The sequence below is a fragment of the Cebus imitator genome, unplaced genomic scaffold (genome assembly GCF_001604975.1).
Source record: "Cebus imitator isolate Cc_AM_T3 unplaced genomic scaffold, Cebus_imitator-1.0 Scaffold141, whole genome shotgun sequence".
Lineage (NCBI taxonomy): Eukaryota > Metazoa > Chordata > Mammalia > Primates > Cebidae > Cebus > Cebus imitator.
This window is the reverse complement of record NW_016107456.1, coordinates 4,475,566-4,496,823: the sequence shown is the minus strand read 5'-3', so window position 1 is coordinate 4,496,823 and position 21,258 is coordinate 4,475,566. Positions and strand designations below refer to the sequence as shown.

General features: G+C 41.8%; 1 protein-coding gene across 13 annotated transcripts in view; it reads right to left on the bottom strand.

Annotated features, from left to right (window-relative positions):
- Window positions 1-21,258, bottom strand: part of PTPRT (protein tyrosine phosphatase receptor type T) — a 1,128,992-nt gene that overhangs the window by 593,982 nt on the left and 513,752 nt on the right. For all 13 annotated transcript variants that reach the window (XM_037743358.1, XM_037743363.1, XM_017542238.2 and 10 more), the window contains exon 7: window positions 15,449-15,742. In XM_037743358.1, the coding sequence (XP_037599286.1) occupies window positions 15,449-15,742 (294 nt within the window). The remainder of the gene's footprint in view (window positions 1-15,448; window positions 15,743-21,258) is intronic.

The window sequence follows — 21,258 nt, the reverse complement described above, 5'->3', positions numbered from 1 at the left end:
TTGTGTTTAGTTCATATACAGTCCTATATAAAATAGCCCAGGTCAAGTTTAAATGGATTCACTGCTTAACCTTAAATAAAATTAAAAAAAAAATTCAATGAATCAGAATCCTTGCCTCCTCCATCCCATTGCCACCACCTTTCCCCCCCAAGCTGTCTGGTTAATCCAAGATTCACAGCACACAGAAACCTTCTATAGTGGACAGAGGGCAGGAGTCAGGTGAGTTTGGGGTCAGGAGATGCTATTATGAGATTTGAGATTTGGGAAAAATTACTCCTCAGAGCCTCAGTGTCCCTATGGTAAAATGACAGTGGTCACCTGAATTAAGTCACAGGGTCACTGCGTGGATCAATAGAAATTGTGCTTATAAAGGGCTCTGGGAAGATAGTACTGTAAAGGCTATGCAAGAGCAGGTGGTGCTGGCCACTTGAAAGGGGCTGGAGCTTTCCTCCCAAAATAAGTTTCCCTAACAAGGTGCCTGCTCCACCATTATGTCTCCAAGTTCAGATAATTTGCAAATATGGCACCCACTCTTACAGATGTGAAGCTTCTTTGGGTCAGGCTCTAAGCTTCCATCCCCTCTCCCTCTGAAGAGACTCCTGTACTGTCCTTCCCCAATCCATCATTGTTTGGGATATTGTTAGCTTATTCCAGCAATGGTGTTGGAATAATAGTTTAATACTGAAAAACAAAGTTGAAACCTCACCATCTACCAAAGACCAAAACAAACTCTTTATTGATTAATGAGCTAAATATAAGACATGAAACCATTAAAAATTCCAACTTGGTAAAAGTTTTTATCACTGAGTGATGCTTTGTTGAACCATTTTCATTTTTCTCTGTATATTTTTATGATTTTCCAAGTTTTCTCTGGTGCACATATTTGTCTTCACAACATTCATGTATGCAACGCTTATTTATTGCATGCCTCCAGGTGCCACCCATAACTCTACGCACTGGTGACCAGAAGAGACAAGGGAACGACCCCTGGGGAGTACATAGTCTAATGAAAAGAGCAAGTTATATACAAATACACACACGAATAAGTAGATGACTATGAATTAGGAAAAGTTTGGTAAACAGTGTTTTAAATGGTTAAAATGGAGAGTGAGGAGAGAAGGCTAGATCAACAAAGTATATATATGGGTAATATATGGGTAATGAGAGAGAGAGTGAGCCTCTAGGCATTCAAGTGCCAAAGCTCCAATTTACTAAGCACCTACTAAGTTATAAGCATTGTGCTTAGAGGCATATGGTCAGCTGGGTCCAGAGCAGGACTCTAATCCGACTCTGTGGGCCTCAACCTCAGCTACCTCTGAAACTGTGTGACTTGGAGCAAAACACTAAATCCCTCTGGCCTTAGTAGTGATGGTGATGATGGAACCTACCTCATGGGGTTATAGGGTTGCAGGCAAACGCAGTGGGGTAAGTCTTGCAGAGCATTATTAGCCATCATTAATATTAATGATCTGTATTTCTATCCAGTGAGGTAAGCAGTACTATTCTAATTCAACAGAGCGGGAAACCAATTCACAGAGGTCAAGCAATTGCCCAGGACTGCCCTGAATCCTAAGGAGTGAACCTGGTATTAAAACTCTGATGGGTCTGAAAACAAACCCCCTATTTAACTGCCCCTTACTCTATTTAAACACTGGGCTTTAAGCATGATTTGCATCTCAGGGCTTAGCAAATTTGGGACTGTTTCTGTACTGTCCAAAAATGTCAATGACTCACTAACTGCAATAAAAATGCCCTCTGACATAGAGTGTTTTACAATTTATAACAATCATTCACATTCACATTGGATGTAAAAGGGTAAAACTATTTCTAAATTATATAAACTTTTGTGACCCATAGTCTCAATACCTGAATATACATGTATGTGTATTTACATGTATACATGAATATACAATACATACATATATACAGTATGTCTGTGTCTGTCCCTATACACAAGTGCAGACAGATTAAAACATGTAGTTTTAAGAAGGGTTGTTTCCATTTAAAGAAACACTTTGATCTCAGAATTAGCTGCCCTTCCCCTAACCCTACATGATGTTTAGCTCAAAGCAAAAAATGTACAAAGAGGAGCCTGGAAATAGAGTCTGGAGAAAGGTGAACTGCTCTAGGAACTTGAATGAGAAGACTTTGCCGCATCTGTGGACAATGTGGGAGGGAGGAAAGAGAAAGGGGTGAAAATTTCTTGCCTGTTGAAAGGACTTTCGAAGTCTGAAGAAGGATGAGTTCTTGCCAGGTAGGACGGCAACACAGCCCCTTGCCTGAGTACCACCAAACACCAAGAGAAGTTTGCTGCTGCAGGAAACAGCCTTTGTTCATGTGGCTTTGGGAGAGTTAGTGCTGAAGGGCCCAGGTCCACATTTGGTTCAGTTAGGGGAACTAGGAGAAGTTGACTGACGTTCTACAGTTCACAGCAGGCAGCGCACAGGGGCTCATGTGCTCCTCTGGGAATCTCCATGTGCAGAATTTGAAATGGGGAGTTCAGGTCAATACTTTATAGCATTCACTGGTAAACTTGCCATAGCTGATACGTGGTCTGTGTATTTCTATTTCACAAAATTGAGACAGTAATTACACTTGTGGTTTTGTAGGCTCTTTTTTTTTTTTTTTTTTAACTTCCTATAGCATGAACATTAACCCATGCCATTAGATAGATATACCCCCAAGCCGGGCATGGTGGCTCACGTCTGTAATCCCAGCACTTTGGGAGGCTGATGCAGGCAGACCACAAGGTCAGGAGCTTGAGACCAGCCTGACCAACATGGTGAAATCTGCTCTCTACTTAAAAATATAAAAATTAGCCAGGCATGGTGGCACGCATCTGTAATCCCAGCTACTTGGGATGCTGAAGCAGGAGAATTGTTCGAACCTGGGAGGCGGAGGTTGCAGTGAGCCAAGAGTGCGCCACTGCACTCCAGCCTGGGTGACAGCGAGAGACTCCGTTTCAAAAAAAAAAAAAAAAGATACGCCCTCAAAACAGAGTTTGTAACAACACTACCACAGAATTCTGCTGTGTGCATGCACTAAAATTTACCTTACTACTCTCCTATTGTTGGTGCCTTTAAGTGATTTCCAAGCCTTTGTCCGTATAAACAATGCAGTGGTGACCTCTATGTCTGAAACTCTTTTTTGATCAGCTCTGAATATTTTGCTAGAAAAAAAAATTAGCAAATTGTCCTCTTAATATGCTGTACCAGTTAACTCACCTGCAGAAATCCCTTAAGAATCTGCTTTGTTAGTCCTTGCCAATACTGCTTATTATCAATTTAAAAAATATATATGTAGGTGATACTATAGGTAAAATGCATTTATTTGATCATCTGTAACATCAGACATTTTAACATGTTTTTTGTCGTACGTATTTTGTTTAGCAGTTACCTCTTTATGCCTTTTAGCCTTTTTTCTATCAGTGTGATTACATTTTAATGTTACAGCTCTTTATGTGTTGAGATACTTTAGTTCCTTTCTCTCAATTTCGTCACATATTTTCCCACAACCAGTTTACTCGTCTGCGTTTTCAGTTTAGTTAACATGGCACAGATTTTTCTTTTTCTTCTCTTTTTATGTAACAAAATTTGTAAACTATGACCTCAGTGGTGTATTTGCTTGCTTTGAATGAACTCAGAGTCTCTCCCAATAAAAAAAAAATGACTATTTTATTTTTTTCTAGTTTCACCTTTTAAGTTCTGAAACTACCCATAATTTAATTAGCATATTGTAATATGTGCAATAAATTCTATTTTTCCAAAGTATTTTACCATTTACAATTTATTAATCATGTACTATTTGATAAGTAATTTTCAATTCACATAATTTTATTTTTTTTTAAAGGTGGGGTCTTGCTATGTTGCCCAGGCTGGTCTTGAACTCCTGGGCTCAAATGATCCTTCTGCCCCCACCTCCCAAAGTGTCATATATATTTTAAAAGCCAGTTTTGCTATATATTGCATTCATTTCTGGGCTTTAATTATTATAGTTATTACAAATGTTGACTTTCACAAAGAAATCCCCCAGTCAATTTTTCTAAGGTTTTTCTGACTTCTTTCTCCTATATATTCTTTCAGATCAACTTTCAAATCACTTTAAGTTTCAAAATGGATCCCATCAAGATTTTGATGAGAACTTTATTAAACCCATCAATTAATTTGGGGAGAATTGATATTTTCACAATATTAAATTTGCTAATCCAACAACATGACATATGGCTTCATTTATTCAGATTTTGTTTTCTCATCCTCAATAAAATTTTGTAGGTGTCTGTATTTTCATATACATCCTGCACATTTCTTAGTTTACTCTCAAGTATTTATATTGTAATTACATTTGAGAATAGGATACATTTTATTATATTTTTATAATGGTTATTACTGGCATATGGCTATTGATTTTTGTTTATTTGCTTTGTGTCTGAACACAGCATTGAAATATTTTAGTAGTTCTAACAGCTTGTTTTTTTAGTTAAGTTTATTCTCTTAGGCATTGAGGCTATAAGAACATTTTCTTCTGGAAATAAGAAAGTGCCTTTCCATTTCTAGCTTACTAAGAATTCTGATCAGTAATGAAGGCTGATTTTGTTCAAATTACTTTTTAGCCTCTCTCAAGAGGATCAGATTTTTTTATTATTTGGCCTACTGATATGAGGTATTGCACAAATAGTTTTGCTACTATTCAACATTTTTCATCATAGCATTCCTGGAAAACACTCAATGGGCCATGGTGCATTATACTTTGATAATGATTCTGGATTTCAGGAGATTGAGCTTTATAGCTGTACAGTTAAGGGTTCAATTCTCAGCTGGGCCATATGAGCAAGCGTGTGGCCTTGGGCAAGTCACTTACCTTCCAGACAGTGAGTGGAGGAATTATACCTACCTCACAAGGTTACTGCAGGAATTACGAGTAACATATTCAAAACAAGTTAAATACTACAGAACTTGTCATAGTAGATACTCAAACTGGCAGTCATTGTATTCATCACTATCATCATACATTTTCTTTACACTGTCATCTCAAGTGTGTCATAGCTATAAGAGGGATTGAGCTCTAATTTTAATATATTTGGGATGCTATTTTTAAAAAAGCCAGAGAGCTTGATAAACAAACACTGTTACCTTTTATTATCTTTAACGCCTCTCTCTGACTCACTTTTCCTTCAAATATCAACCCTCAAATTTAGAAGAAATTGAGGACTTACTTGTTGACTTACTTTTTTAACTGAATACAGACTTAGTCGCTTCCTGCCTGCAGAGTTCAATTAACAAAAGCAAGATGTGGTAGAAAGAAAGTGACTTTTTTCCAGAGCTAGCTGGTGGGAAGTCGTGCAAGGCTCCTGCCTTAGGGTAACAGTTTGCTTCTGGGCAGAAAGCTGGGGCTTTAAAAGGGAGACGTGGAGGGAAGGGCATGCAGGGAAGAGGGTGAAGAAGCTCAGGGTCTATGTGACTTTTCAGATTTCTTTTTTTTTTTTTTTTTTTTTTTTTTTTTTTGGTTTTTTTTTTTTTTTTTTTTTTTTTTTTTTGAGATGGAGTTTCGCTCTTGTTACCCAGGCTGGAGTGCAATGGCACGATCTTGGCTCAGTGCAACCTCTGCCTCCTGGGTTCAGGCAATTCTCCTGCCTCAGCCTCCTGAGTAGCTGGGATTACAGGCACGTGCCACCATGCCTAGCTAATTTTTTGTATTTTTAGTAGAGATGGGGTTTCTCCATGTTGACCAGGATGGTCTCGATCTCTTGACCTCGTGATCCACCCACCTTGGCCTCCCAAAGTGCTGGGGTTACAGGCGTGAGCCACTGCGCCTGGCCCTCAGATTTCTTATCTATCCGGAGGTCTAGCTAGTGCCATCATGGGCAGTGTGAGGTTGTAAATGGAGGCAATCTCCTGCTGGGGGAGAATTCTGGACGTGCCTGGTTTGCTTCAAGGTTCAGTCTCTGGAACTTTTAAGTAAACACATAGTTAGACAGCCTTGATGTGTTGGAAGTGTCTGGTGGAGAGAAGGCAAAGATTATAAATTCGTTCCTAAAGAGGTAAGTAGGAGGTGGGGGAAAGAAAAAGCATTTTAAAAAAAGCATTCGTTTCTTTCCCTTTTAAAAATCGGTTGCTCCGTTACACTATTACACTTCATCGTCCAGGAGGCCCTAGCTCCCTAAGGGGCATGGAGTGGCAGAGAAATCTAAAAGTGCAACTGGATGTCTAATAAGGCGTCTCTCGTTGCTTTGGAATTTCATCTACGACTACAAAACCAAAAAGCGTACAAAATAAATACTGCCACCCTCTACAGAGAAGACCTGAGGGACTTCCAGCTATTTCTTCCAGAGAACACTAAGAGGTTCCCAAGTGGACCCTCACTCTTCCCTCCCAGCACCACAGTCAGCTCATACGATAATGAGACGTCACGGGTTAGGGGAAGACAGTCTCTGAGATTACGAATTTCAGGTTTAAAGAGAGACCTTTGTCTGTTTCTTAAGCCAAGGGAGAGGGACTCCAAAGTAACCAACAGTACACAGCGTGTGATGGTGGGAGATGAACATCTTCTGCCCTTACAGGTGCTTGTACAACTGCGGGTAACTTTTAGGGAGCCTCGATCATGCGGCTCCATAACTGAGTATGACATCAGGGCAGGTTTTCTCCCTCCTTTAGCTTTCATCTCTCTTCTGTGGTCCTGCACCCCAGAGGAAGAGGAGGGTGCAGCTTTCATCTCTCTTCTGCGGTCCTGCACCCCAGAGGAAGAGGAGGGTGCAGCAGCAGCAAAGCAAGTGGGAGCATGGTGACGCCAGAACTGCCAGAACCCTTCCTCCACATCCTTCTAAGGAAGTGCTGGCCAGAATCCATCTTCTGCGGCTGTCTTCAGTCTAGGCTCATCTGCACTGAATGAGCAGCTAGGTCCCTTTGAGCATGGTGTAGCATGCATGGAAGTCCCCTCCTTCCCTAGTTCCTCGTGGTCTTACAAATTTCTCCATTGGTCTTTAGAATCCATTGACTCTATGGCTTTGATTCTGGATGGGACAGTCGTTCAATTTTCATTTCTATTAACTACTCTTTTCATGTTCCCCCAAGGTTTATGGATCATCTCACCAGAATTACAGCAGAGCAGAGATGGAGGTTAGATGTCTGTGTTCATATTACCCTCCTGCCCAGAAGGATATCCTTCTAATTCAGAACCCTAAGAGTTAGACCAAGTTATATTCCTTCCATTTTATAGATGGTGCAGCCAAGGCATAGAGAAATGAAAAAGAAAAACTCACAAGGCTAGTTATGTGACACTATTCTATTTTCTAGACCTTCAATTACGTCTTTTTATCATCTTCTGCCTCTACTCTGTCCTAGAACTGTATGCTTCCCTGAAAGACCCTCCCCGTGGGACCCACTGCCTTCTCAGAAAACAGAGACCACCTGAGGCTGCTTATTGCAGAGAGTGAGGACTCACTTCCAACCCCTTTTTACTCTGGGCTTGAAAGGCTTCATTCTTACAAGCCTCGACCTCCTCAGAGAGAGAAGGATCTGCACAACATGGTTCTCCCTCTTACTTGAGACTAAAGACAATCACAGAAAGGAAATTCCCATCCCCCTTACCCCACGCCCTATCATGAAGTACCATCACAGCTACACGTCAAGAACTCTGTGACAGTCAAACAGACACATATGTCCTGTCTTCCCAGCACTGATCAGAGCTTGATGCTAAACCACTACTGTGTAAGAAAGTACAGAGAGTAGCAACTAGAGAAAATCTTCTTAAAACAGGGTCCATCATGCCACAGTGAAGAATATTAGGTTCTGACATCCTTTTCCCAGGCCTGAGATTTATTTCTAAATAAAGTTTATTAAAGGGCCCCTATGTTCCCAGTTCTCTGCAAGGCATATAACTTATCTCACTGAAGCTTTCCAACAAAATGGTGCATTATGATATCCCTTAGATGGAAGAAAATAAATTGAGTCACAGAGAGTGATGTAACACATCCCGATCACCCAGCCAGCAAGTGCCCAGCTTGAAATAAAAACCAGATTATTTTTGGCTCTAAAGCCCATATCCTTTTCATTCAATTCTAATGACTACTCTCACTTCATTGAGCCCAGCAATTTGAATTTATCTTTTTTATCCCCCTGGAGAAAAGAGAGAGGTAGACACATATCACTGCAAGTAGAAATCCATAAATATGTAAATAAAATAGAACGTGCAATCAACCCTCAGGTGGAGGGAATAGAAAGAGAGCCCTCCAAATCAGCAGCATATGCGGTGTCTCTGGCTGTACAAAGCCACTTTTCACTTGGAGAGCTGGGACTCTGCAAGACCACAATGAAGTGGGTTCCCATGCAAGGGGCCTTTGATTTACAGAAGTACGCAGACATGGTGGCGGGGCAGGGGACAGGGGCATGGGCGATTCCGTGACTGGATGGCTGATCTGCGTTTCCGTAACTATAATCGGAGTGGCCTGGGGTCTGCCTTAAGCAAAGTTTGGGGGAATGAAAGTAAGCAGTTTCTGGGGATTAAGTGAGACAACTGTGAGTGGCTGAAGACCTGTTTTTGAGATGAGGAAGAATATGCCTCCTGAGAGCAAAACTTACAAGTGGGTGTTTCAAGGAGGCATATTTGAGGGTGACAATGAGGAAGAGCTTCTGCTACCTAATGCTAGATGATAGTCTTAAGATACCAACAAGCTGGTGCCCAAGCCATTGAAAGTGGTGCCTGCAGGAGAGGTACAGGGCCAGGTTGGACCCGTGTGGTGTCCGTATCTCTTGTCATGTCACCTGCTCTCTCCAGTTGCTGACCTCAGCATCCACTGCCCTTGGTTCTCACTGTGGACTCCAGAAAGTTAATGCTAGCAGCCTGCCTGCTGCCCCTACTCTTTTGAACCTAATGGATACTCTGTGTATAATCCACCCAGAGTTGTATGATAACCAAGCTAACACTGGTATAGAACAACAGTAACCCCCCCAATCTCTAGCAGTGAGCTGGTCTGCTATGGAAGAGTGTAAACTTGCCATCAGAGGCAGCATTCAAGGGGAGGCTGGGTCGGCAACACACAGCTCTTCTAGGACCCAGCTCCTATCACTGGACGTCTGCTCTTGGGAATGTGCTGGAGGAAAGCACAAAGCACGCTAGACAAGAAAGTCTCTGAGAGCCCGGAGTACAGCATAAACTCTGAAATGGGATTTCCCAGGAGATGATGAACAACAAAAGAATATGGTCCACCTTTGAGATGCCAATTAGCTCTGAGAAGTGGACAAGTCAGACTTCCTATTTTGATATCATTTTTCATAACCATAGCATCCATAATAATAGCAGCAACCTATAACAGTTTGGTTCACTACAGGCAGCTAAAGAACATTTTGAGTTTTTGAAGCACTTTGATATATGTGATCGCATTTGCTCTCAGGCCTATACCTCATGCAAGATGGTAAATGATTAAACCAGGGAAAAGAAACAACATAATAAATAAAAATATAAGAAATGGGGTATCTCAAAAGAACAGCATGAAGACAGAGAATTAAGTTGCTTTCATCAGTACTAAGACATCCCTTTGATCCTAAAGCCCGGGTGAAATCAGGTAGTCCTCATGGAAGAAGTTATCTGCTGATCTCTCCTGAGCTCCAGATTTATACATTCCCATCATCTGCTATGCATCTTCACCTCCGATACAACATATCCAGACCTGAGGTCATTCCCTTTTGTGTTTTTCAGCTTAGAATATTGTTCCACCACTGTGATAATTAATGTTGAGTGTCAACTTCATCAGACTGAAGAATACAAAGTATTGTTCCTGGGTGTGTCTGTAAGGGTGTTGCCAAAGAAGATTAACATTTGAGTCAGTGGACTGGGAAAGGCAGATCCACCCTCATTCTGAGTGAACACAATCTAATCAGCTGCCAGCATGGGCAGAACAAAAGCAGGCAGAATGTGGAAAGACTAGACTGGCTTAGTCTACTGGTCTACATCTTCCTCCCGTGTTGGATGCTTCCTGTCCTCAAACATCGGACTCCAAGTTCTTCAGCTTTGGGACTCGGACTGGCTTCCTTTCCCCTCAGCTTGTAGACAGCCTATTGTGGGACCTCTGCTTGTGATCATGTGAGTCAATACTCCTTAATAAACTTCCCTTTATATATACATCTATCCTGTTAGTTCTGTCCCCATAGAGAACCCTGACTGATCATAGCATCCCTCAGTCATCTAAACCAGAAGCATGGCAGTATCACCTTTGATTCCCTTCTCCCAACTCCTTATTCTGCGATTCCTATCTGATTGTCTGTCCAGGTTCTGGTTTAACTGGCTGGGAATCTTGCTCTGAACTCCAGCCTACCAGGCTGGGAGGCTGCGCTACAGCCAAACTCTTGACAATCTCCTCCTTAAGGGTTAAGGAGGAGGTATCCTTTGGGTTAAGGGAAGAATATCCTTCCCTTGGTACCGCAGAGTTTTCTTAATCAGTGACCTCTCAGAACTGGCAGAGGAGTGAATCCCCACCTGCCTTTGCTGAATTGCCTCTCCAGTATCTTCCTCTGCTACACCCAAGCTTGTAGCTTATTGCTGCCAAGTCTCTGCCTGCTACTAGTATGTCCTTACTAAGCCAACCTCTGCCACCAGTGCCTAGCACAGAATTTGGCACAAAGAAAAGACTCAGTAAATGTTTGACAGAAAGAAGCAAAACATTGCGTAGCAGTTATTCATTCTCAGCTGATCTCCATAGTCACCAACCTCCCTACTGCCCAAAGCTACCCTCAAGAGGACACTTGTGGGCAGAGGAGGTCCCCAGGGCTGAAGACTCCATCAAGTCCTGCGGTGAAGAGTTTCTTCGGCCAAGAGATCTAGCATTTAACTTATTGGTGATCTTGGTCCAAAGATTCTGAGTCTCAGTTTTCCTCCCATGTACTTCTCAGAGCTGCTGCGAAGATCAAGCTATGGAATGAGCATCCTTCTAAAGGGCCATGTTGGTTTGTCACTATATATAAGTTAGACTTAAATTTGTGTATGAAACAGCATCACTCAGCAGGTTCCTTACAGCAGATTTCTAGGCTCACCCCCAGAATTTCTGATTCATTCAGTCAGGGGATAGGGTCTGAGAATTTGCATTTCTAACAAGTTCCCAGGGGAATACTTCTCTTAAGCCATTTGGGTTGTAATAATGGAATACCATAGACTGGGTAACTTATAAACAACAGAAATTTACTTTTGACAGTTCTGGGGGATGGAAATTCCAACATCAAGGTGCAAGCAGATTAGGTGTCTAGTGAGGGCCAATTTCCTGGGTCCTCACATGGCAGAAGACACGAAGGAGCTCTCTGGAGCCTCTTTTATAAGGGCATTGATCTCATTCATCAGTGTTCTGCCCTGATGACATCATCAACACCCAAATGTCCCACCTCCTAATATCATCACTTCAAGGGTTAGAATTTCAACATATGAATTTTAAAGGAACACAAGTATTCAGTCTACAGCAATACTGATGCTGCTGGTCCAGGGACCACACTTTGAGAACCACTGCCCTAGATGATTCTAAGATCATTTCTCTTCCCATGCTGCCCCTGTTTTTCCTCCATGAAGTACACTATTTCAATGCTTGCCTTTATGTTTTATCTTTTTTGCTGTTTTGTTGAAATCTGAACCCAGCCTGTAAATTCCTCTGGGCAGAAATTATACCTTCCACATTCCACACACTCTCTCTTTCCGTTGTATAAAATAATGAGTACATTTCCAGTATGATTAATAATAGAATAGGAAAAGGAGGAAAATCTCAGACTACCAACACCAATAAACAACACCTACAAATAGCTATCAGCCCTGGAACTCTCTTAAAAATTAATTACGAGGCAAAAAACATTCCACCATCAGTAGCAATGCAGGAGGGAAGATTGCCTTCTTGATGACACATTTTGTAAAATGTGGGTTATTCAAGATTTTAGCTGTAACTTAAACACCAACGTTTTTTAAAAATAAAATACCACAATTGCATTTCAACTCATAATTTTTATATTGATAGCCAGACTATTGTGTTTTCAATATGTAAAATCCATTACACAGTCATGGCAACAGTTTGCAATAGATTGTAAATTTTTATTGAGATGATCATCTTGTGATTGAATTTCAAAATATATTACATGATCATCAGCAAATAAGTCCACGGGGGCTGCTAAAGTACTGTGAATATCATTTATAAAGATCAAAAACCCTGGAAACTCCTACATTTACCCTGTGGAAAGAGAGAAGTTTCATCAGCAGGATCAAATCAATTATTTTTATGGATGAATATTGCATTGCAAAGCTGAGATAAGGTATTACCCAGTTTAATAACATATCATTATGTCCTTTGAAAGTAGTAAGTTTCATAATCAGGTTTCAGTGAGGAATTTTACCAAAGGCCTGTTTTGAAAATAATCAAGAAAATGGCATCTCTGTTCATCATAGTGGTTCAATAACCTTGCAAGGAATATTTCCAAGCGATGAAAATACCTGGGTTACATACTACCACGATACACCACTGATATACTTAAGAATGGTTACAGCCAATCCACTATAACTCGTTTTGAAAACGCAATGTGTTCCCACACAATTAATATATGAAAGAGCAATTTGAGCATAACACGAACTTTGCATTTGCTTATGTGTGATTTTGTATGTGAGAAACATTAGGGAAGAAGAAATCTGCACCTAGCAGAACAGAGCCACCTAGAAATACACGAAACACACACAGTGCCAACTCCTACCTGCCCCCTTAGCTCACTGCCTGTATTCTGAGCCACAACTAGTAGTACAATCTTACCCCAATTTCAAACAGCTTTCCTTCCACCACTTCACAGTCACTCACAGGCTGCAACCTCCCTGATGCTCACTTCCACAGCAAACTTCAGGTCTTTTTCAAGGTAACACACCATCTGTGTTGAGTATCCCTTATCCAAAATGCTTGAGACCTGAGGTGTTTCAGATTTCAGATTTTCCTGAATTTCAGAATATTTGCCTATGACCTAACAAGATATCTCAGGGATGAGACTCAAGTCCAAACACAAAATTCATTTATGTTTTATATATATTTTGGGCAATCTTCTATAATATTTTAAATAATTTTGGGCATGAACCAAGTGTGTGTACACCGAACCATCGAAAGCAAAGATGCAACTATCTTAGCCACTTATGTGGACAATTCTGTGATTGTCTGTCATCACAATAATTCCTGACTCTGAACGCATATGCTATCGATAAGCAATCATCTTCTTACGCTTATTCACACGTAAGTTCTTAACAGTAAAAAAGAATAAATGATATGTCATTAATGCTGTGAAAAATTAACGTGTTCAGGTTAACTGAGCAGCACAGTAGACTCAGCAGATACCTGGATCAGCTGCTGACCATCAGCAGCAAACATCCTGGCCTTCAGTCCTCTCCCTGTGATGTGCTTTGATAAAGGATTCCTATACACTGCTTTTTAGTTTTTTTGGTGAAAACAAACATCAGAAGAAGTGGAGGAACCAGGAAGTGGATCCTTTAGGGATAAGGAGACACTCTCCTGGATGGCTTTTTAAAATGTTTCCTCCAGAGTCATCCACCTTATTAACAATGATTTTTGTCTTAGACATCTCTGATTTTTTAAATTGACACGGTGTCCTGTTGTCCTGTGAATGCATACTGCTCCAGTCCTTCAATAAGCCCATCGCCCATGTTTGCCGTGTCATCTACAGGCACTTTTCCTGCAGTGTTAACAACGTCATCTTCATTTGTGATACTGCGTTGGCACTCAGTAAGTTTCAGATTTTGGGGCGTTTTTGATTTCTGATGTTCAGATTAGGAATGCTCTACCTGGATGAATGCATTTCTTAGCCATTTCACATGCATCAAATTGTGCCACCAGTTTTACTAGATTCCCCTCTTTTTTGATGTGTCACTAGTGAAGTATGAATGTGGCTCCCTAGCTCCATTTTCTCCATAATCCCTGTGGTTTGTATTTCATAACTTGACAAAGTGTGGTGATTCTTAGGGACCTGTATGTCAGGCTATGGCGGAGCTGAATGCGCTTTCCTTTGTTTGTTCCGTGGTTCCTGTACTGATGGATCCTTCCCCCCATTCCAGAAGCCTCAGTGACTCCTTTTTGTCTTCCGAAGCCCATGCTGCCTGCTTCCCTGAACCATGCCTGCCTCTACTAGAACATCCCCAGCTGTATGTAAGATGCTCTCTCTCTTACTGCTCTCTCTCTCTCTCTCTTTATTCATCATGATGGGGCCAAATATCAAAGAGTCATAAAATCTAAGTGTAATTCCTCACTGTGCCACTGGCCATTCTATGACTTTGCACAAAAAGTTTAAAAGTATTGAGTCTCTATTCCTTTGTGTATTTAAGAAATGTAAGTACTTACAACAAAAGCTTACTTAGAGTGAAAAAAAGATATAACACAAATAAGGTAATTTGTATCAGAAAACAGCAAGTTCTTTTAGTTTCTTGAGTTGCATCCAGAGCCAGAGCATCTCAGGGATACAGTGAGACACACACTGTTAGCCAATAGCCCCGATAAGAAATGCAGTAGACGCCAGGAGGCCTGGGATACAGTTGGATCCACAGAATCGCTCCTTTTAGACACAATCTCAGCCAGCAAACTCTTACAGGGCACCCAGGAATATCAGGGAGACAGGGTAGTCAGTACCCCATAGAGATGGAATGGAATCCAGAGGACCCTCAGAGGAATAGTACCAACCCAGACTCAGGTAGGGGTAGGGGCCTCCAGGGGATACAGAGGCAGGAATCTCCTAGGGACTAAGGCAGTTCCAGAAACAATTCAGGGACACTGTCAGAGCCAGGAGCCCCTCAGAGACAATGGTAGAACATCAAGAACCAATACAGGAAACCATGGAGAAAACTGTCAAAACCAAAGGTCATAGGCCCCGCTTAGGGAGCCTCAGGAACAATGTTAGAATTAGAAACACATTAGAGATACAACCAAAAACAGAAGCCCCCAAGGACATAATCTAAATGAAGCCTTTAGGGGGCTCATTCAGAGCCAGAAGCCCTCAGAGACAAAACCAGAGCCAGGAGCCCTCAGCAAAACAGAGCCAGGAACCCTCAGAGAAATAGGGCTAATGGTTCCCAGAGACACAAAACCAAGAGACCTCAGAGACGTTATTAACATTAGAAAGCCTCAGACATATAAATGGCACCAGGAGTTCTGGAAGACGCAGATCCACTGTGTCTCATCAGAAACGCTATTAGAACCAGGAACCTCCATGACCCAGCTAAAGTCAAGAGGTCCTCAGAATCATAGTCAGAGATAGAAAGCCTCCAGAGATGTAACCACAGCCAGAAGGTCCTCTAAAAAACGACCAAAACCTTGATTCTTTTCATCCACAATAAGAAACATTTATATTCAAAGAAATTTAGGAATTAACTGTCACAGGAAAACAAGAGGAAGGCCAGTCTTGGCAACAGCACAGCCTCACATAATGGAGCCTGGAAAAAAATATCTTACCTGCACACTTGGTCCTGGTGGTGAGAGGAGGCCCTGGCGGTCCCGTACCCCCCTCGCCTGGTCGTGTGAGGAGCACTCGGATCTCATACTCCACATCTGGGTCCAGGTGCCATAACTTATAGTTGGGAGAGTCGACTATGTGGGTCTCGGCCCAGGTGCCCGTGGTGGTGCGATACTCCACTTCTTTCAGGATGATGGGGCCATCCCCGATGATGGAGTTGGCATTTGGCTTGATCCACAGGTATGTGGCCCCCACAGCCAGCAGCTCTGGGGGAGCAATGGGCGTGGGAGGCTCTGTAAGACAAGCGATCAACAAAGGACTGTCAGACTCAAATGATTTACACAGCAGACTCCAAGCACCTAAGGACAAGGGACAGAATTCTAGACGTAGCCACAGAAAATAGTCAGAAAACCCTTTTTATTTTATTATTTAATTTTTTTGAGATGGAGTCTTGCTCTGTCATTTAGGCTGGAGTGCAGTGGCACCATCTTGGCTCTGCAACTTCTGCCTCCTGGGTTCAAGCAATTCTCAAGCCTCAGCCTCTCCCAAGAAGTTGGGATTACAGGAACCTGCCACCACATCTGGCTAATTTTTGTACCTTTAGTAGAGACAGGGTTTCACCATGTTGGCCAAGCTGGTCTTGAACTCCTGACCTCAGGTGATCTGCACGCCTCAGCCTCCCAAAGTGCTGGGATTATAGGCATGAGCCTGAAACCCCTTTTTAAATTCCACTCATGCCCTACTTTAAGCGTTTTCATGTATGTACCTTAATCCGTATTTCTTCAGTAACTATATTCAACACCTACCTTATCTCCTTCATTTAAAGAAATGAAAGAAAGAAGGGCCATGTGAGGAAATGATTTTCCTAGAACACAGCAAAGCTGCTAGGTGAATACTCTGCTTTCTAGACTCAAAGGAAAACCTGCTTTTGCTGAAGTGAAGTTTGGCTCAAAACCCAGGGAAGCCCGAGGTCTCTAAACATTTCTTACATAGAACACATAGATTGTTAGTTGAAGTTCTTTCCAAAGGGTGATCTGAGCCTAAGTAGAAAAAGAATGATGCCACAGCAAGAATTCAGCTTCTGCCTTAACCCAGCGGGTTTCTTCTAACAGAGAGTGTCATGGGCCACAGTGGACCCGGTGGGAATGAGGGGTCAAAGGAAAAGTCATGCTGAGTTATCTTGTATCTGCTCTGTGCTGCCACCTGTCTTCCACTGAGTTCCACGCAGTCAGCTAAATAGACCAGAGGTTCAGCAGGCTTGTATCGGAGCCTCTTCCTTGCAATCACTAGCCCATGGCAAAGCTACAAAAATTAAAACTTTCTTGTACTTATTCTGTACTTTAAAATCTCACACATATTATTTCATATAATTCTTGGGTAACATTATCACCTTCACTTTAATGGAGAAAACAAAAACAAAGCAAAACTGAGAACCTAGGAAATCAGGTCACCTAACCACGGTCATGGAGAAGGTGGCACGGGACAAAGCTTATGTCTGCATGACTTCCTGGACCAACGTGCACCAAGGAAGGCTGTCTGCCTCTTAATACTCATTTTTTTAAAAAATCACACTGAATATATTTGTTATTTTTATTTGTAGTAAAAGCGGCAGAACAATAAAGACAATGTAAGAAAGAGAAAATATGAGAAGAAATGGAAGAAAATGGAGAAAGATGGAAGAAATAGAAACTGTCTCTACCACCCAACACAGCCATTTTTAGTCCTCCATGTTCCATTTCAATGTTTATCTATGTACTGACATATTTTTGGTGTGGTTATAACACACAGACCCAATGTAGATTAATTTTTCTTCCTTCACTTATATTGTAAGGATTTGTTTTTCATACACTGCTCGAGCTTTGTTATCACTGTCTTTAATATTTACAGAACAATCCATCAGGTTATCACACTAACTATTCTCTAGTTGCTGGACACATGAGTTGTTACATGTTTTGCTATGGTATGATAAATAATGCTGCAATGAACATCTTTGTGCAAATGACTTCAGTCTGTCTTATCTCATGTTTTCTTAGGACCAACTGCCAGGAATGGGATTATCTGGCAAAGGGTATGAATGAGAGGAAATGAAGAATAGAACAAGGAAAAGGAGAAAGGGGAAGCATGGGGGAGGCATAAGAGGGTGGTATGCAATGTGCATTTGTTTGCGAACATGTTACTTATAGAAGCCTCCAGGTTGTTCACATGGATAGAAGGGAGGTATACATTTTAGTTTGGAACTCAGGTAAGGGCTTTGAGATAGAGACTCACTTAGCATTTTCCTTCTAATTAATTACCTAGAAGGGAATATTCTCTAGAAACAGAATAATTGCTAAAAAAACAGAAGTGGACAATATTTTCTCAGTGTGACTCGAAGCAAATCTTAAGGGACAACTTCAGATTGCCTCTATTATAGCCTGCCATTTGGTCAGAGAAGGAAATTAAGCAGATTAGTCAAGCTAGATGCTTTTCTTTACAAAGCCATGGAGGTTATTACTCAAGACCTTGTTATCTCAAAGGTGTTTACAAATTGATTTTTGGATAATTTGTTCCAGGTAGAGAAGTTAGGTTGGCAGGCAGATAATTTCTGAGCTCACTGTTTGTGCATGTTAAATATATGGACCCTTTGATTGCCATTATCAACTCTCCAGAGCTCCCATCAGTCTCCAATGAAGCCCCAGGGGTGATATTTTGTAGCTCTGTGATGACTCTGCCCAATTCCTTAACATAATTATTCACAGACTAGACCGCTACAGAATTAAGAGCAGCAGACTTCAATAATTTGGGGGCTGAGTGAGTGGCCCCATTTAGTTCTTTTCCATTGACTTTTCATCATGGTGTTCTGCTCTCCTATTTCAGAGAGTAGTATTCAATTGCTGACCACCAGAAAGAAAATAAAGTATTAATCTTTCCAAATGGTTAGCTTCTTTTCATGTATTTCTAATGGCATGTGTGAGTATGGTAACAAACATCCCCTTGAGGATATAAATGTCCCTATCTCAAATGACTTGCGACTTCACACATTTGTGTGCAGATTAGCCATGTGGTTCTCTCTCTGTCCATTTCCTCAAGAATAGACCGTGTAAGTTTATCACAGTGTTTCCTCTATCTGGCACCAAGGAAGCCATCAGATTATTGTTTGCTTTATTCTTTCTTTTTTCAGTGATCCACTGATTTATAATTGACATTGTTTAGAAGGCACATGTACTGGTGGTTCAGAGAGAGAAGCAAAAGTAGCACAGAATGAATTTTTTGGTAAGCAGCACATCATTTTTAAAATACATGGAAAAACCATATTTATTATATCAGTTCTCTATCTCCAAGATGAACTCTTCAACAAGACAGTATAGGAAATGTACACGGCCATCCAGTCCAATGGCAAGAGTCATCAGGAAGGAAAAGGAAACCCTTGGGTATCCCATGTGCCAGACAGAGCACTGAGTACATGAAATGTAATGCAGCCAAGTAACTCAGTGATAACAAAGTGCATAATAAAGTCACTATGAGGGTTGCAGAGGCAGCTTTGAAGCCTGTGAAGGAACCTAACCTTGTTGAGAGTTTAGAGAAGGTCTTGCAGAGAGAGCTTCGGGGAGTATTGTGCTGCAACCACTCAGGTTGAGTCTACGAACAAAGAAAAATTCCTGGCAGTTCCCTAGTTCTGAGTTGCTTGGGCCAGACAGATAAACAATGAAAATGATGTGTCCTGGACACTCGTTCATTCACTCACTCGGTAAACATCGAGTCTCTGCTGCTTGTCACACACTGTCCTAGGCACAGACACAGTCTTGGCTGCATGGAGCTCACCTTCTGGCCTTCACTCGGGATTCAGACAAAGGAGTCAGGAGAGAAGAAAGCTGACTCAGAAGTGGCTGAGGAGGAAGGCATCAGAGAACGGAGAGGCCCTGGGAGCTAGGCCTAGGTAGGAGCTTATAGATCCAAAGATGGATGCACATATACACAGTGGAATACCGCTCAGCGAGAAGAAATGAGCAAGTTGCAGACGCGCACAAAGACATGAGTAAATCTCAAAAAAAATTCATCCAAAAGTAAAATAAAGAAGAATGCATGATGACTCCACTTATGTGAAAAGTTCAAGGAAAAGCAAAACTGCTCCATGGTGATAAAGGACAGAAGCATAGTTACCTAGATGGCAGGTGCTGACCGGTATAGACCCTGAGGGAATTTTCTGGGATGTTAGAATGTTCTCTATATATTGATTTGGGTAATTAAATAATAGAAATCAGAACAGTGTTAGCATAAGGGAGATGAGTGCCTGGAAGAAGGCATAAGAAAAACTGGGGAGACTATGACCATTTCTGTATCTTGACTAGGCTTACATAAGACTCATTAAACTGTGAACTTAAAACACAGCTATTTCTAAGTATATAAGTGATACCTTAAAAGTTAAAAAAAAATCACAACAATATGGATATGTGACTCAGCAGGTGGAAAGAATGCCACTAATTACTTGAAACTGAATCCCAGAAAATTGGGAGAAAATGAGCCCTTACTCCCAAACCATTTCCTCCAGACCATCCTATCAGCACCACCAGATGCTTGAATTCCTAAAAGTTTTCCTAACAAGGCGTTGTTCAGTTTCTCATCCACACACCAGATTCTTACCCATGAGCCTTTTCACATCTAACACAACCAGCTCCTTACCAGACTCCACACCATCAGCTGTGCAGAGCCAGGAGTAAGTGTTTCACATCTAAGGACACCCTCTGCTCACAAAGTTTGCAACCAAATTAAGGAGGAGGAAGTCTTGCCTTCAGGGAGCTGAGGCCTCAGCTGGGAGATGACTTCAGTGCCTTTCAGCCAGGCATCAAAGTGCCGCAAGGACAAGGACGCCAGGAGCCATCCATGAGGCCTGGGCAGCAGCGGCCCGGAGCTTTCAAGGCTCTCCTTCAGCATGTAGATGGTGAGGTGGCCCCTTCATGTAATTTTGCCTTATCCTCAGGCAGCAATCTCCAGACCAATTCTGTCTTTCTTTTCCCTGCTGTGAGCACTTGTAACAGTTTGACTCCCCAGAAATTCCTACAGAGAGTAAAAGTGTTTCAAATAGCTGGAGATGGAGCTGTGCACATGTATTGTCTGCTCCAGACAGAAATCAAACATTTTGAGAAAAACCAAATGTTACTAAGATGTGAAGTTACTATAATGTGAATTAATTATAATGTTATAATTAAGGTGAGTATAACCTGGGCTTCAACACTTTCCTCCAGACGCCTCACCCTACCTGATCACTGTTTTAATTGCATTTCTATTCACTGGCCCTCCTGGTCTGTGGGAATGCCCCCAGCCACCCCACCCTCCCCACCGACACACATGCCTTCACACACAGACAGAAACACTGTTGTACCGTCCTCATTTCCAGACTTGTCTGTGCCATTTTTCCCAAATAGAACAGCTTTCCTTTTCTTTTCTTTTCTTTTTCCAAGATAGAGTCTCGCCCTGTCACCCAGGGTGGAGTACAGTGGCGCAATCTCAGCTCACTGCAACCTCCACCTCTTGGGTTCAAATGATTCTCTTGCCTCAGCCCCCACAGCAGATGGAATTACGGACACCTGTCACTACGTCTGGCTAATTTTTTTTTATTTTTGGTAGAGATGGAGTTTCTCTGTTTGCCAGGCTAGTTTTGAAATACTGATCTCAGGTGATCCACCTGCCTCGGCCTTCCAATATGCTGGGATTACAGGTGTGAGCCACTGCGCTCAGCCTTCGTTTACTTTTAACTAAACCATGCCTATTTTTCTTTTCAAATCTGCTTCATGACTACTTAGTTTTGTGTAGCACAGGGCTAGCCACAGAG